At 49.3% G+C, this 15,487-nt stretch overlaps 1 protein-coding gene across 1 annotated transcript in view; it reads right to left on the reverse strand.

Moving 5' to 3' along the window:
- LOC311148946 (solute carrier family 35 member F3-like) overlaps positions 1-15,487 on the reverse strand; it is a gene marked incomplete at both ends in the record, with an annotated part of 122,918 nt that overhangs the window by 12,685 nt on the left and 94,746 nt on the right. Inside the window, 4 exons of the mRNA XM_084185986.1 lie at positions 6,510-6,620; positions 6,894-7,002; positions 14,548-14,669; positions 14,822-15,048. Coding sequence (XP_084042112.1) covers positions 6,510-6,620; positions 6,894-7,002; positions 14,548-14,669; positions 14,822-15,048 — 569 coding nt within the window. The remainder of the gene's footprint in view (positions 1-6,509; positions 6,621-6,893; positions 7,003-14,547; positions 14,670-14,821; positions 15,049-15,487) is intronic.

A 15,487-nucleotide genomic window follows, 5' to 3' on the forward strand; every position in this document is an offset into this window, starting at 1 on the left:
GAAAGGCTATTAATAGGCTGACTATTGCCCAGTCATATTACCATTATTTCATTACCTTTAGAAAAGGATTAATAACATACTTTCCAGTGAGAAATGCAAGCTGATAATTGCTTACACAAACTAAATGACATGGAGAATTGTCTTTTCCGCCACTGTTTGAAGCATCCGTGCGAGCCGGTTGTGTCAGCCCCAGTTGGAGGGGGGGGGGGGACACAAGCAGCCAGAATGACAGAGAGGGATTCATGTGATAGATAAGTGGTTTTATAACCAATTCGCAACACATTTAAAATGGCGATACAACCATTATACAATCATTTGCGGGTGTAAAATAATATTTTCGTCCTGAATGTGTCTTTCTGACCGCCCGGTGCCCGCCTGCAGCGTGAACCATTCCGACCGCGCCGCACACTTCTCTGTCGGGTCCCACTGGCGACCCGGGAATCCCGCTCTACATCAACACTCATTTCTGTCTTCTCTATCTCTCTGAGAGCAAACTGTTCCAGTTCAGAAGAGGATCATATATAAATAATGTCATTACAAGGACACAGCTAGCTGCAACCTGTTGTTGGCTAATTACCATTGCCCCTTAGCAAGCACCAGTTAGCCTTGAGCTAGCCTCGAGCCAGGCCCATCTCCCGGCTATCTACCTCTCTGTCAACCGGACGGGACCTCCTAGTGTTGACACTGAGCCCCGCCGATCCAACACGACTGGTTTGCCGACGAAATCGTCTGATGTGGTTTTAACAGGCTTCCCGTTACGACGTCGACCACGAAGATCCATCTGCTAGCCCCGGCCCGCTAGCACACGCAAACTACAACTGTGCTTCCTGCTAGCCTGTGCTGTAGCACCAATTTCAAACTGCTCTCGGACTCACATATTGCTGTTCACTGGACCTTATGATCACTCAGCTGCACAGCTGATGTCTGCTGGACTGTTCCTTTACACGGTACCCTGTCCTGTTTATTCTGTTTAGCCTCAGCCCAAACTTTATCGCCATTACCAGTTGTTGTCTTAGCTCTCTTTAATAACACCTGTGATTGCTTTATGCCTCTCTCCCATGTCAATATGCCTTGCTTATTGCTGTTCCAGCTAGTTCTTATTATACAATTTCACTGTAGAAACCCAAGTCCCTCTCAAACTGCCTCAAATAGTTCCTTTGTTCCACCCCCCATACACGCCGAGACCGGCTCAATCCGTGCCTCCAGTGATGCTATCTCTTTCATTGTTACCCAACGCTTAGGTTTACCTCAACTGTACTAATATCCTTCCATATCCTTTTCTGTACAGAATGCCCTGAATCTTTTCTACAACGCCCGGAAATCTGCCCCCTTTATTCTCTGTACCCAACGCACTAGAAGACCAGTTCTTAAAGCCTTTAGCCGTATCCTTATTCTACTCCTCCTCTGTTCCTCTGGTGATGTAGAGGCTAACCCAGGCCCTGCAGCCCCCAGTATCCCTCCTACTCCCCAGGAGCTATCATTTGTTGACTTCTGTAACCGTAAAAGCCTTGGTTTTCTGCATGTTCATATCAGAAGTCTCCTTCCTAAGTTTGAGTTATTCACTGCGTTAGCACACTACGCCAATCCTGATGTTCAAAAATTCTGAAATTTCCATCCCCAACTATAACATTTTACGTCTAGATAGAACTGCCAATGGGGGTGGAGTTGCAATCTACTGTAGAGATAGCCTGCAGAGCTCTATCATACTATCCAGGTCTGTGCCCAAACAGTTTGAGCTTCTACTTCTAAAAATCCACCTTTCCAGAAATAAGTCTCTCACTGTTGCCGCTTGCTAGAGACCCCCCTCAGCCCCCAGCTGTGCCCTGGACACCATATGTGAATTGATTGCCCCCCATTTATCCTCAGAGTTCGTACTGCTTGGTGACCTAAATTGGGATATGCTTAACACCCCGGCCATCCTACAATCTAAACTAGATGCCCTCAATCTCACACAAATTATCAACAAACCTACCAGGTACAAACCTAAATCCGTAAACATGGGCACCCTCATAGATATCATCCTGACTAACTTACCCTCTAAATACACCTCCGCTGTCTTCAACCAGGATCTCAGCAATCACTGCCTTATTGCCTGCGTCCGTAACGGGTCCGCGGTCAAACGACCACCCCTCATCACTGTCAAACGATCCCTAAAACACTTTAGCGAGCAAGCCTTCCTAATTGACCTGGCCCAGGTATCCTGGATGGATATAGATCTCATTCCGTCAGTAGAGGATGCCTGGTTGTTCTTTAAAAGTAATTTCCTCTCAATCTTAAATAAACATGCCCCATTCAAAAAATACAGAACTAAGAACAGATATAGCCCCTGGTTCTCCTCAGACTTGACTGCCCTTGACCAGCACAAAAACATCCTGTGGCGTACTGCATTAGCATCAAATAGCCCCCGCGATATGCAACTTTTCAGGGAAGTTAGGAACCAATATACACAAGCAGTTAGGAAAGCAAAGGCTAACTTTTTCAAACAGAAATTTGCATCCTGTAGCACTAACTCCAAAAAGTTTTGGGACACTGTAAAGTCCATGGAGAATAAGAGCACTTCCTCCCAGCTGCCCACTGCACTGAGGCTAGGAAACACTATCACCACCGATAAATCTACAATAATCGAGAATTTCAACAAGCATTTTGCTACGGCTGGCCATGCTTTCCACCTGGCTACCACTACCCCGGCCACCAGCTCTGCACCCTCCGCTGCAACTTGCCATGCCCCCCCCCCCCCCCCCCCCCGCTTCTCCTTCACACAAATCCAGACAGCTGATGTTCTGAAAGAGCTGCAAAATCTGGACCCCTACAAATCATCTGTGCTAGACAATCTGGACCCTTTCTTTCTAAAACTAGACGCCGAAATTGTCGCAATCCCTATTAATAGCCTGTTCAACCTCTCTTTCGTAACGTCTGAGATCCCCAGAGATTGGAAAGCTGCCGCGGTCATCCCCCTCTTCAAAGGGGGTGACACTCTAGATCCAAACTGTTACAGACCTATATCCATCCTGCCCTGCCTTTCGAAAGTTTTTGAAAGCCAAGTTATCAAACAGATCACCGACCATTTCGTATCCCACCGTACCTTCTCCGCTATGCAATCCGGTTTCCGAGCTGGTCATGGGTGCACTTCAGCCACGCTCAAGGTCCTAAACGATATTATAACCGCGATCGATAACAGACAGTACTGTGCAGCCGTCTTCATCGACCTGGCCAAGGCTTTCGACTCTAAAACTAAATGCATGCTCCTCAATCGAACGCTGCTTGCACCCGCCCACCCAACTAGAATCACTACTCTCGACGGGTCTGACCTAGAGTATGTGGACAACTACAAATACCTAGGTGTCTGGTTAGACTGTAAACTCTCCTTCCAGACTCACATTAAGAATCTCCAATCCAAAGTTAAATCTAGAATTGGCTTCCTATTTCGCAACAAAGCCTCCTTCACTCATGCTGCCAAACATGCCCTCGTAAAACTGATTATCCTACCGATCCTTGACTTCGGCGATGTCATTTACAAAATAGCCTCCAACACTCTACTCAGCAAATTGGATGTAGTCTATCCCAGTGCCATCCGTTTTGTCTCCAAAGCCCCATACACTACACACCACTGTGACCTGTACGCTCTTGTTGGCTGGTCCTCACTACATAATCGTCGCCAAACCCACTGGCTCCAGGCCATCTATAAATCACTGCTAGGCAAATCCCCGCCTTATCTTAGCTCATCTTAGCCCATCTGAAATTAGCCCACCCAACTACCTCATCCCTATATTGTTATTTATTTTGCTCATTTGCACCCCAGTATCTCTATTTGCACATCATCTCTTGCACATCTATCATTCCAGTGTTAATACTAATTGTAATTATTTTGCACTATAGCCTATTTATTGCCTTACCTCCATACTTACTACATTCGCACACACTGTATATATATTTTCTGTTGTATTTTTGACTTTATGTTTTGTTTACCCCATATGTAACTCTGTGTTGTTGTTTTTATTGCACTGCTTTGCTTTATCTTGGCCAGGTCGCAGTTGTAAATGAGAACTTGTTCTCAACTGCCTTACCTGGTTAAATAAAGGTGAAATAAAATAAAAAATAAAAATAAAAATAAAACACTTCAGTTTCCACATTAGGCTTTTCAGTACCGCTGTAGAGAGAAGGACACACTTCAGTTTCCACATTAGGCTTTTCAGTACCGCTGTAGAGAGAAGGACACACTTCAGTTTCCACATTAGGCTTTTCAGTACCGCTGTAGAGAGAAGGACACACTTCAGTTTCCACATTAGGTTTTTCGGTACCGCTGTAGAGAGAAGGGAACTCTCAGCCAGCCAGGACATCCTTAGCTTGGTTCTATCCAGCAACTTACTTATAGTTACTTTTCAGAATACCTTTGGTGCAGCAAGGTACATTGTTAATTTGACAAACTCTCTCGCAGAGTGACGCCAAGGTCCAAGTTCATTAACAATCATCTAACAATAACCCTTAATGAAATATCCCCCAGCCCTGACGGAGCAGTTACATCCACTTGAAAGCAAATGTTTTTTTCTGCACTGCAGTACAGGTTATCTTCTGAATGCCCAAAACTTGATTGAGTTTACCTGGCTTAATGGAATAGTTCCAAAACTGTAAACAGTATTTAAAATACTTAAAATAGTTTTTGAACCGAGGCCTGCTCTCCATGCCCTCAACTCTGAACCGAGGCCTGCTCTCCATGCCCTCAACTCTGAACCGAGGCCTGCTCTCCATGCCCTCAACTCTGAACCCAGGTCTGCTCTCCATGCCCTCAACTCTGAACGCAGGTCTGCTCTCCATGCCCTCAACTCTGAACCCAGGTCTGCTCTCCATGCCCTCAACTCTTCTGAAACCAGGTCTGCTCTCCATGCCCTCAACTCTGAACCCAGGTCTGCTCTCCATGCCCTCAACTCTTCTGAACCCAGGTCTGCTCTCCATGCCCTCAACTCTGAACCCAGGTCTGCTCTCCATGCCCTCAACTCTGAACGCAGGTCTGCTCTCCATGCCCTCAACTCTGAACCCAGGCCTGCTCTCCATGCCCTCAACTCTGAACCGAGGCCTGCTCTCCATGCCCTCAACTCTGAACCCAGGTCTGCTCTCCATGCCCTCAACTCTGAACCCAGGTCTGCTCTCCATGCCCTCAACTCTTCTGAACGCAGGTCTGCTCTCCATGCCCTCAACTCTTCTGAACCCAGGTCTGCTCTCCATGCCCTCAACTCTGAACCCAGGCCTGCTCTCCATGCCCTCAACTCTTCTGAATCCAGGTCTGCTCTCCATGCCCTCAACTCTTCTGAACCCAGGTCTGCTCTCCATGCCCTCAACTCTGAACCCAGGTCTGCTCTCCATGCCCTCAACTCTTCTTACTGAATCCTCTTCATTCCTTTGGGGAACACAGGGCTCCAGAACAGAGAAGGTTTAGGTTGCGTCTCAAATGGCAACCTATTTCCTATGTAGTACTACCTTTGACCAGGGCACATATCACTCTGGTCAAAAGTAGTGTACTATAAAGGAAATAGGTTGCCATTTGTGATGCAAACTAGGCTCCAACAAAGAGAGGTTTTAATAGAAAGGAAGTGTCAGAGTCTGGGAGGCAGGGAGCAATTAGCCCCTGGTTCATCCAGGTTAAAGCCCACTAGAACAGGGAATCAGGGACACACAGTTAATTACTGTCTGCTCTAACTTAATTAGGTAGGACCTATCTAGTTCAACTGAAACTGAGTCTGTGGTCATAATTAGGTAGGACCTATCTAGTTCAACTGAAACTGAGTCTGTGGTCATAATTAGGTAGGACCTAGCTAGTTCAACTGAGACTGAGTCTGTGGTCATAATTAGGTAGGCCCTAGCTAGTTCAACTGAAACTGAGTCTGTGGTCTTAATTAGGTAGGACCTAGCTAGTTCAACTGAAACTGAGTCTGTGGTCATAATTAGGTAGGACCTAGCTAGTTCAACTGAAACTGAGTCTGTGGTCATAATTAGGTAGGACCTAGCTAGTTCAACTGAAACTGAGTCTGTGGTCATAATTAGGTAGGACCTAGCTAGTTCAACTGAAACTGAGTCTGTGGTCATAATTAGGTAGGACCTAGCTAGTTCAACTGAAACTGAGTCTGTGGTCATAATTAGGTAGGACCTAGCTAGTTCAACTGAAACTGAGTCTGTGGTCTTAATTAGGTAGGACCTAGCTAGTTCAACTGAAACTGAGTCTGTGGTCTTAATTAGGTAGGACCTAGCTAGTTCAACTGAAACTGAGTCTGTGGTCTTAATTAGGTAGGACCTAGCTAGTTCAACTGAGACTGAGTCAATGTTCTACAAGATAAAGAAAGGGGACGTTTTTATCTACCCATGAAATGAACTCTCATCTACTCATACCTGGAGGAATCTCCAGTCAGAATGCTATCTCTCTTCGTAGGTTCCCAGGACATCTCCTGACAGACTTTGTGCGTTAAACACACATACACACACACACACACACACACAGACCCACACGCAGAGTAACTCACCCTGACGCCCATGAAGCGGTCTCTCAGTACGATCCAGGAGAGAAGGAATACGAAGGCCTTGTTGCAGCAGAACAGAGCTGACACGTCTGTAGTGTTGATCTTCCTCAGGGCCTGCGTTAGAGAGATCAAATGCCACACCTTAAAATGACCCACTTCGCCCAATTGCTCGATTTTCGGTGGCGTAGTCGGCTAAGATGTTGTCACGTGTGTTTTTGAAGCAGAGGGTCAATAGAGTCCAGTAAGGGGACAGGGACGGTGAAGGAAGCTATACTGCTAAGCACAGCGACGCCTGTTACACCTGCAGTCACTATACAATACTGTCACAGTCCCTAACCTGACACACACACACACACATCCCAGGTTGAGGGGAAAGCAGCACAGTACCTGTAGGTACAGATAGTTGGTGAGGATCCACAGCAAGCCGAACGGAGCCACCTTACTGAAGAACACCTTGGCTGTCAGTCCGTCGTCCCCGAAGAACCGACAACACTCCCTATAGAGGAACACACACAGATGATCACACACAGGCATGCATGCACGCACACACATACACACACACACACACAAAGGTGCACGCACAGGTACACGTACATTTAAACACACACAAACACAGAATCACATGTTAGTGTTAGTATACATAGTATATGATAGTGATGGGGGGAACCGATACAGTTACTTATCACAATATTATTTTGGACGATATTATATTGATACTTAGACTTTTTTTTTTACATCGATATGTAAAAAAAAAATACATATATACAGTATATATATATATCTATAATTATACTGTACAGTGCATTCTGAAATTTTGTTACAGCCTCATCAAAAATTGCCTCATCAATCTACACACAATACCCCATAATGACAAAGCAAAAACAGGTTATTAGACATTTTTGCAAATGTATTACAAATAAAAAACTTAAATATCACATTTACATAAGTATTCAGACCCTTTACTCAGTACTTTGTTGAAGCACCTTTGGCAGCGATTACAGCCTCGAGTCTTCTTGGGTATGACGCTACTAGCTTGGCAGATCTGTATTTGAGAAGTTTCTTCCATTCTTCTCTGCATATCCTCTCAAGCTCTGTCATGTTGGATGGGGAGCGTCGCTGCACAGCTATTTTCAGGTCTCTCCAGAGATGTTCGATTGGGTTCAAGTCCGGGGTCTGGCTGGGCCATTCAAGGACATTCAGAGACTTGTCCCGAAGCCACTCCTGTGTTGTCTTAGCTGTGTGCTTAGGGTCATTGTCTGTTGGAAGGTGAACCTTCGCCCCAGTCTGAGGCCCTGGGCGCTCTGGAGCAAGTGTTTATCAAGGATCTCTAAAACCTAAGCCCTGGACTTCAGCCTGGAACTAAACTCAAGCACCAGATTAAGGCCGGGATTCAATCTGTTTTCATGTTGTCAACAATGCAGCTTTTAAAGACAATTTCCGATTGAGCCATCATATGCAGCGTTTTCCGTGAATGGGATGTCCGTAAATATGGAACATTGCCTTCAAAAGCCACATTGTCGACAACCTGCAATCATATTGAATCCCGATGACAACTGCGATTGGCGTCTGCCATATTGTCATGTATCTGTTATGTAATGTGGACTGGTGCCAGCTCTTCCACCCACTGTGTGGAGTAACACATGCTAGGGCAGGGCTGCTTTAGGCCAGGAGAGGAGAGTCTGGGAGAGGAGAGGAGAGGAGAGAGCATCTGGCAGCTTCACTGAAGTCTCTCCTCATCTCCCACAAAGCAGTGCATTCCACATTTCAGCCTCGCTAAAGCTGCTCTCCAGCCCCTGCATTTTCCAGGAGATCTGTCACGGTTTCGGACGAGGCTGCTCCTCCTCCTGGTTCAGGCAGGCTTCGGCGGTCGTCGTCCCCGGAGTACTAGCTGCCACCGATCTATGTTTCATGTTCGTTTGGTTTTGTCTTGATGTTGTACACCTGTGTCTCGTTAGTCCTCGTTAGTGTCCTATTTAGTTCTCGTTGTGTGCGTTTGTCTTTGTGTGTGATTGCTCTTCTGTTTCGTGTTGGAGCTACGTACTTCCCTCCAGTGTTTTGGAGAGGTTTTTCACACATGTTAGTGCGCCGTTTGTTTGACGCCTGTGTGCGCCGTTATTTAGTCTTTGGGCTTATAGTGCTTATTTTCTACGTGAATATTGCACTAAAGTCTTTTGGACTGAGCTTCTGCGTCCTGCGCTTGATTCATGCACCACACCCACCTTCAGCACCCCTTGACAGAATCACACACCAAAATGGAATCAGCAGGATCTGCAGTTACGCCTGAGTCGCTCGAGGAGCATGTTCGCGGCCAAGATGACCAGATACGACAACTGGGGACCGCTCTACAGGACGTCATCAACACCCTGCACCGATGGGAGGCCAGCGGGGTACCCACACCTCCACCTACCCTGCCAACCCCATCGGCCGGTCCACCAGTCCCAGGTCCGGAACCCAGGGGGATTCGGCTCTCGCTCCCGAGGGCGTATGACGGAACAGCTGCCGGGTGTCAGGGGTTCCTCCTGCAGGTGGAGCTCTACCTGGCCACTGTACACCCGGTGCCCTCGGGACACGAGAGCGTTTCCGCCCTCATCTCCTGTCTCACGGGCAAGGCGTTGGAGTGGGCTAACGCCGAGTGGAGGAAGAAGGACGCCAACACCATCTCCTACGCCGAGTTCTCCCGCCGCTTCAAGGCCGTGTTCGACCATCCACCTGAGGGCAAAGCGGCGGGGGAGCGTCTAGTCCACCTGAGACAGGGGAGGAGGAGCGCACAGGCGTTTGCTCTAGAGTTCCGGACTCTAGCGGCGGACGCAGGGTGGAATGAACGGGCCCTCATCGACCATTTTCGATGTAGCCTACGGGAGGACGTTCAACGTGAGTTGGCCTGCAGAGATACCCATCTCACCTTCGACCAGTTGGTCGATATGTCCATCCGTCTGGACACCCTGCTGGCCACCCGTGGACGTCCCGAGGGGGGTCCGTCCATTCCGCCCTCCGGCACCTCCGAGCCGAGCCCTATGGAGCTCGGGGGTGCCAGCGCTAGAGAAAGGAGGAGGAGGAGCCCGAGGGGGCCTGTCTCCTGCACCAAGTGCGGTCATGGAGGGCACACTGCGGCCAGGTGCTGGGGAGGGTTCTCCGGGGGAGAAGACAACAGGCCACGCACTGGGGGGGCCTCCCAGGTGAGTAGACGTCCCACTTACCCAGAGCTTTCTGTTGCGCACTTTTGTATACCTGTGTGTTTTCCACAGGTTGCACCTCATTCCCAGCATAAGGCGCTAGTAGATTCAGGCGCAGCTGGGAATTTTGTTGATCGGAAGTTTTGTTTAGATTTAGGGATCCCTCTCCTACCTGTTGACAAACCTTTTCCTGTTCATGCCTTAGATAGCCGCCCGTTGGGGTCGGGGTTGATTAGGGAGATCACAGCACCACTTAGGATGTGTGCGCAGGGGGGTCATGAAGAGACTATCCAGCTGTATCTGATCGACTCTCCTGCGTACCCAGTGGTGCTGGGAATCCCCTGGTTAAGCACCCATAACCCTGCTATTTCGTGGCAACAGAGGGCTCTCGATGGGTGGTCTGCTCAGTGCGAGGGGCGATGTCTGGGTGTTTCCGTGGGGGCGACTTCGGTGGAAAGTCCAAACCAAGTGCCCGCACTGCACATTCTGCCTGAATATGGGGATTTAGCTCTCGTGTTTAGTAAAACTAGGGCGACGCAGTTGCCTCCTCATAGACAGGGGGATTGTGCGATTGATCTCCAGGCAGGAGCAGCGCTCCCACGGAGCCACGTGTATCCTTTGTCTCAAGAGGAGAGAAAAGCTATGGAGACTTACATAGCCGAATCTTTGAGACAGGGATACATTCGGCCCTCCACTTCTCCCGCCTCCTCGAGTTTCTTTTTTGTGAAGAAGAAAGATGGAGGGTTGCGCCCGTGCATTGATTACCGTGGTCTCAATCAGATTACTGTGAAATACAGTTATCCACTCCCTCTGATTGCGACCATGATAGAGTCATTGCATGGAGCGTGGTCTTTCACAAAATTGGATCTCAGGAGCGCGTATAACTTGGTGCGCATTAGGGAGGGCGACGAATGGAAGACAGCGTTTAGTACCACGTCAGGTCATTTCGAATTTCTCGTCATGCCATATGGGTTGATGAATGCTCCATCAGTCTTCCAATCCTTCGTAGATGACATTTTCCGGGATATGCAGGGACAAGGGGTGGTCGTGTACATTGATGACATTCTGGTGTACTCGTCTACCCGAGCCGAGCATATAACCCTGGTGCGTCGTGTATTGAGGAGACTGTTGGAGCACGACCTATATGTCAAGGCAGAGAAATGTCTGTTTTTCCAGGAGTCGGTCTCCTTTTTGGGTTATCGGTTGTCCGCGTCAGGGGTGAGAATGGAGGTGGATCGTGTGTCCGCTGTGCGTAATTGGCAAACTCCAACCACTGTAAAAGAGGTGCAGCAGTTCTTGGGCTTTGCGAATTACTACCGGAGGTTTATCCGGGGTTTTGGACAGGTGGCAGCTCCCATCACGTCCCTTCTGAAAGGGGGTCCGGTGCGCCTGCAGTGGTCAGCTGATGCGGACAGGGCCTTTAGGAGACTGAAGGACCTGTTTACGTCGGCTCCGGTGCTGGCGCATCCGGATCCCGCATTACCCTTTCAGGTTGAGGTAGACGTGTCTGAGGCTGGTATAGGGGCCGTTCTCTCTCAACGGTCCGGCACGCCACCTAAACTCCGCCCCTGTTTTTTTTACTCAAAAAAGCTCAGCCCGGCGGAGCGTAACTATGACGTTGGGGACAGGGAGCTGTTAGCTGTAGTTCAAGCCCTTAAGGTGTGGAGGCATTGGCTTGAGGGGGCTCAACACCCTTTCCTCATTTTGACTGACCATCGGAACCTGGAGTACATCCGGGCAGCGAGGAGACTGAACCCTCGCCAGGCTCGATGGAGTATGTTTCTCACCAGGTTCGTATTTAAAATCACGTACATCCCTGGGTCCCAGAATGGTAAGGCAGATGCGCTGTCCCGGCGGTATGACACGGAGGAGAGGTCCGTTGAGCCTACTCCCATACTACCAGAGTCTTGCCTTGTGGCACCGGTGGTGTGGGAGGTCGATGCCGAAATCGAGCGAGCGTTGCGTACCGACCCCAGCCCTCCACAGTGTCCTGAGGGTCGGAAGTACGTTCCGCTCGAGATTCGGGATCGACTCATTTACTGGGCTCACACGTCACCCTCCTCTGGACATCCGGGTATTGGCCGGACAGTGCATTGCCTTAGCACTAAATACTGGTGGCCCACTTTGGCTAGGGATGTGAGGGTTTATGTCTCCTCCTGCTCGGTGTGCACCCAGTGTAAGGCACCCCGACATCTGCCCAGGGGTAAGTTACAACCCCTGCCCGTTCCACAACGACCATGGTCCCACCTCTCGGTGGATTTTGTGACAGACCTTCCCCTCTCTCAGGGGAATACCACCATCCTGGTCGTTGTGGACCGGTTCTCTAAGGCCTGTCGTCTTCTCCCTATGTCGGGTCTTCCTACTGCCCTACGGACCGCTGAGGCCCTATTTACCCACGTCTTCCGGCATTACGGGGTACCCGAGGATATAGTGTCTGATCGAGGCCCCCAGTTTACCTCCCGTGTTTGGAGAGCGTTCATGGAGCGTTTGGGGGTCTCGGTTAGCCTTACCTCAGGGTACCACCCGGAGAGTAACTGGAGGGTAGAACGTGTCAACCAGGATGTGGGTAGGTTTCTGAGGTCGTATTGCCAGGGCCGGCCGGAGGAGTGGGCACGGTACATTCCCTGGGCCGAGATGGCCCAGAACTCTCTCCGCCACTCCTCTACCAACCTAACCCCCTTCCAATGTGTGTTAGGTTACCAGCCGGTTCTGGCACCTTGGCAGCAGAGCCAGATCGAGGCCCCTGCGGTGGATGATTGGATGAGGCGCTCGGAAGAGACGTGGAACGCTGCCCACGTCCACCTGCAGCGGGCCGTCCTTCGTCACAAGGCGAGCGCCGATCTCCACTGCAGTGAGGGGCCGGTGTACGTACCCGGAGATCGAGTCTGGCTCTCTACCAGAAACCTACCCCTCCGCCTGCCCTGCCGGAAGCTGGGTCGGCGGTTTGTGGGGCCCTTTAAAGTCCTGAGAAGATTGAACGAGGTGTGTTATAGGTTACATCTACCTGTTGAGTATAAGAATATTAACCCCTCGTTCCATGTGTCTCTTCTCAGGCCGGTGGTAGCTGGTCCACTCCAGGACAATGAGATAGGGGAGACTCCTCCGCCCCCACTGGACATCGAGGGGGCTCCGGCGTTACACCGTTCGGTCCATCTTGGACTCAAGACGCCGGATGGGGGGTCTCCAGTATCTCGTGGAGTGGGAGGGGTACGGCCCGGAGGAGCGGTGTTGGGTGCCGCGGAGGGACATCCTAGACCCATCTCTCCTGTCGGAGTTCCACCGGGACCATCCCGCGCGCCCTGCTCCGCGTCCTCCTGGTCGTCCCCGAGGCCGGGGTCGGCGCACGGCTGGAGCCGCGCGTCAAGGGGGGGGTACTGTCACGGTTTCGGACGAGGCTGCTCCTCCTCCTGGTTCGGGCAGGCTTCGGCGGTCGTCGTCCCCGGAGTACTAGCTGCCACCGATCTATGTTTCATGTTCGTTTGGTTTTGTCTTAATGTTGTACACCTGTGTCTCGTTAGTCCTCGTTAGTGTCCTATTTAGTTCTTGTTGTGTGTGTTTGTCTTTGTGTGTGATTGCTCTTCTGTTTCGTGTTGGAGCTACGTACTTCCCTCCAGTGTTTTGGAGAGGTTTTTCCCACATGTTAGTGCGCCGTTTGTTTGACGCCTGTGTGCGCCGTTATTTCGTCTTCGGGCTTATTGTGCTTATTTTCTACGTGAATATTGCACTAAATACTTTTGGACTGAGCTTCTGCGTCCTGCGCTTGATTCATGCACCACACCCACCTTCAGCACCCCTTGACAAGATCAGAACTCTGTTCATATTTCATTTGTTTTATGAAAGGACAGAGGGACGGGAGAGCAGGAGACACGCTGCGGATGTGTCCCTAATGGTACCCTATTCCCTACAGTGCATTACCCTTAACCAGGGCCTAGTGCTCTAGTTTTGACCGGAGCCCTATGATCCCTGGTCAAAATATGTGCACTGTAAAGGGAATAGGGTACCATTTGGGACGTAGCCACTAGGTAGAGGGGGACAGATAGAGAGTGGCCCAGGTCGATATGTAGTCCAGAATCAGGGGAGCTACCATTAGACCAGACTATGGTATAACACAAGCCCTGCTTCCTCAATACATTAGACCAGACTATGGTATAACACGCGCCCTGCTTCCTCAGTGTTAGAAAGCTAACATCATAAAGGCTGTTCAGTATGCAGGCCACGCAGTCAGAGCCAGGGGAGCAGGGAGAGCCCAGAACCAGATCCTTGCATAAGCACTTTTAGAAGCTCCGACAAACACGCACACACACGCACACACAGACACACACGTACGAGCATGAGCGCACGACTGGAAGCACTCACAGGCATGCAGGCACGTATGCACACACACGCACTCGTACGCACACACACGCACATACACACACACACACCTCAATGTGTGTGCAGCAGCAGCCCAGTGGGTTATAGAGATAAGGGATTTCTCTCAGAGGAAGAGCACGTCATGTGACTAAGCTGATCTAACTGTAGGCGCTGGCTTTTATTCAACTAGACTGCTGCTGTTCAACACACTACACTTCCCACTTAACTTTGGAAAGTAATGACTTTTTACCTAGACTTTTAGACAACCAGAGGTAATATTAAACCCACAGCCATCATGAAACACCAGAGCCACTATTATGATGCATAAACTTGGTACAATGCTTATAAATCACAACAAGGCTATATTTGGCAATTCCATGATACTCCGCTATGCCTCTCAATGCAGTCTGAAATAGTTTTTCACTCCTTCTTTGTCCCCTGGTGTCCGTCGATGAACCTTTAGGACAACAGTTGATGTAAACAGTATAAATCCATTGTATTGATTGATTGATTACCTGAACCTCTGTCTGGGGGTCTGTCTCTCGGGGCTCTTCCACAGGTGTCCGATGTAGTAGAGGGGGAAGAACAGGCAGTTCCAGGTGGTGGCAAACCAGGTGAGGGTGAAGGGAGCGTCGAACTGGGTATCCACAACAAAACAAAGGACTTTAACATTCTTATTAACATGTTTCATCTGCCACTTGCTAGCACTCAGTTGTGGATCGTATGAATCTGAGTTTGAGTGTGTGTATGTGTTACGTTTAGAGCATGTAGCTTCGTCAGGTTCTTTACCTGCTTAAAGGTGAGCTTGGCCAGCTGGGTGGACCCGGCCCATGACGAGCACACGCACATCACCATGGCGACGCCCCACAGCACCTTCTGCACCTGTACGGCCGTGATTTTGATGCAGCAGCGAAGTCTCCGCCTCCCCGTAGCAGGCTCCGCCCCCGGTGCCCCGCCGTTCGCCGCCTGGCCGTCCGCTGTGCTGCCCACCACATTCTCCCTGGGACGGTCTTCTCCTGAGCACAAAGAAAATAAAAAAATGTATTAATTAAGAATATCATTCCTGCCAGAAGAAAACCTTGTAACACCTTGTTACCTCCTAACTACATATTTGTTCTATTTGTTTTTACATTAATTTAAATCAGTAACTCCCCTCTAGGTTTAAGTTTTTACTTGAATTTAAATCAGTAACTCCCCTCAACGTACTCTAGGTTGATGTTTTTACATGAATTTAAATTAGAAACTCCCTTCAACCCCTAAACGTATTCTAAGTTTATGTTTTTACATTAATTTCAATCAGTAACTCCTCTCAACGTACTCTAGGTTTATGTTTTTACATGAATTTAAATCAGTAACTCCCCTCTAGGTTGATGTTTTTACATGAATTTAAATCAGTAAATCCCCTGAACGTACTCTAAGTTTATGTTTTTACATGAATTTAAATCAGTAAATCCC

The sequence above is a fragment of the Coregonus lavaretus genome (genome assembly GCF_964263955.1).
Source record: "Coregonus lavaretus genome assembly, chromosome: 1".
NCBI lineage: Eukaryota > Metazoa > Chordata > Actinopteri > Salmoniformes > Salmonidae > Coregonus > Coregonus lavaretus.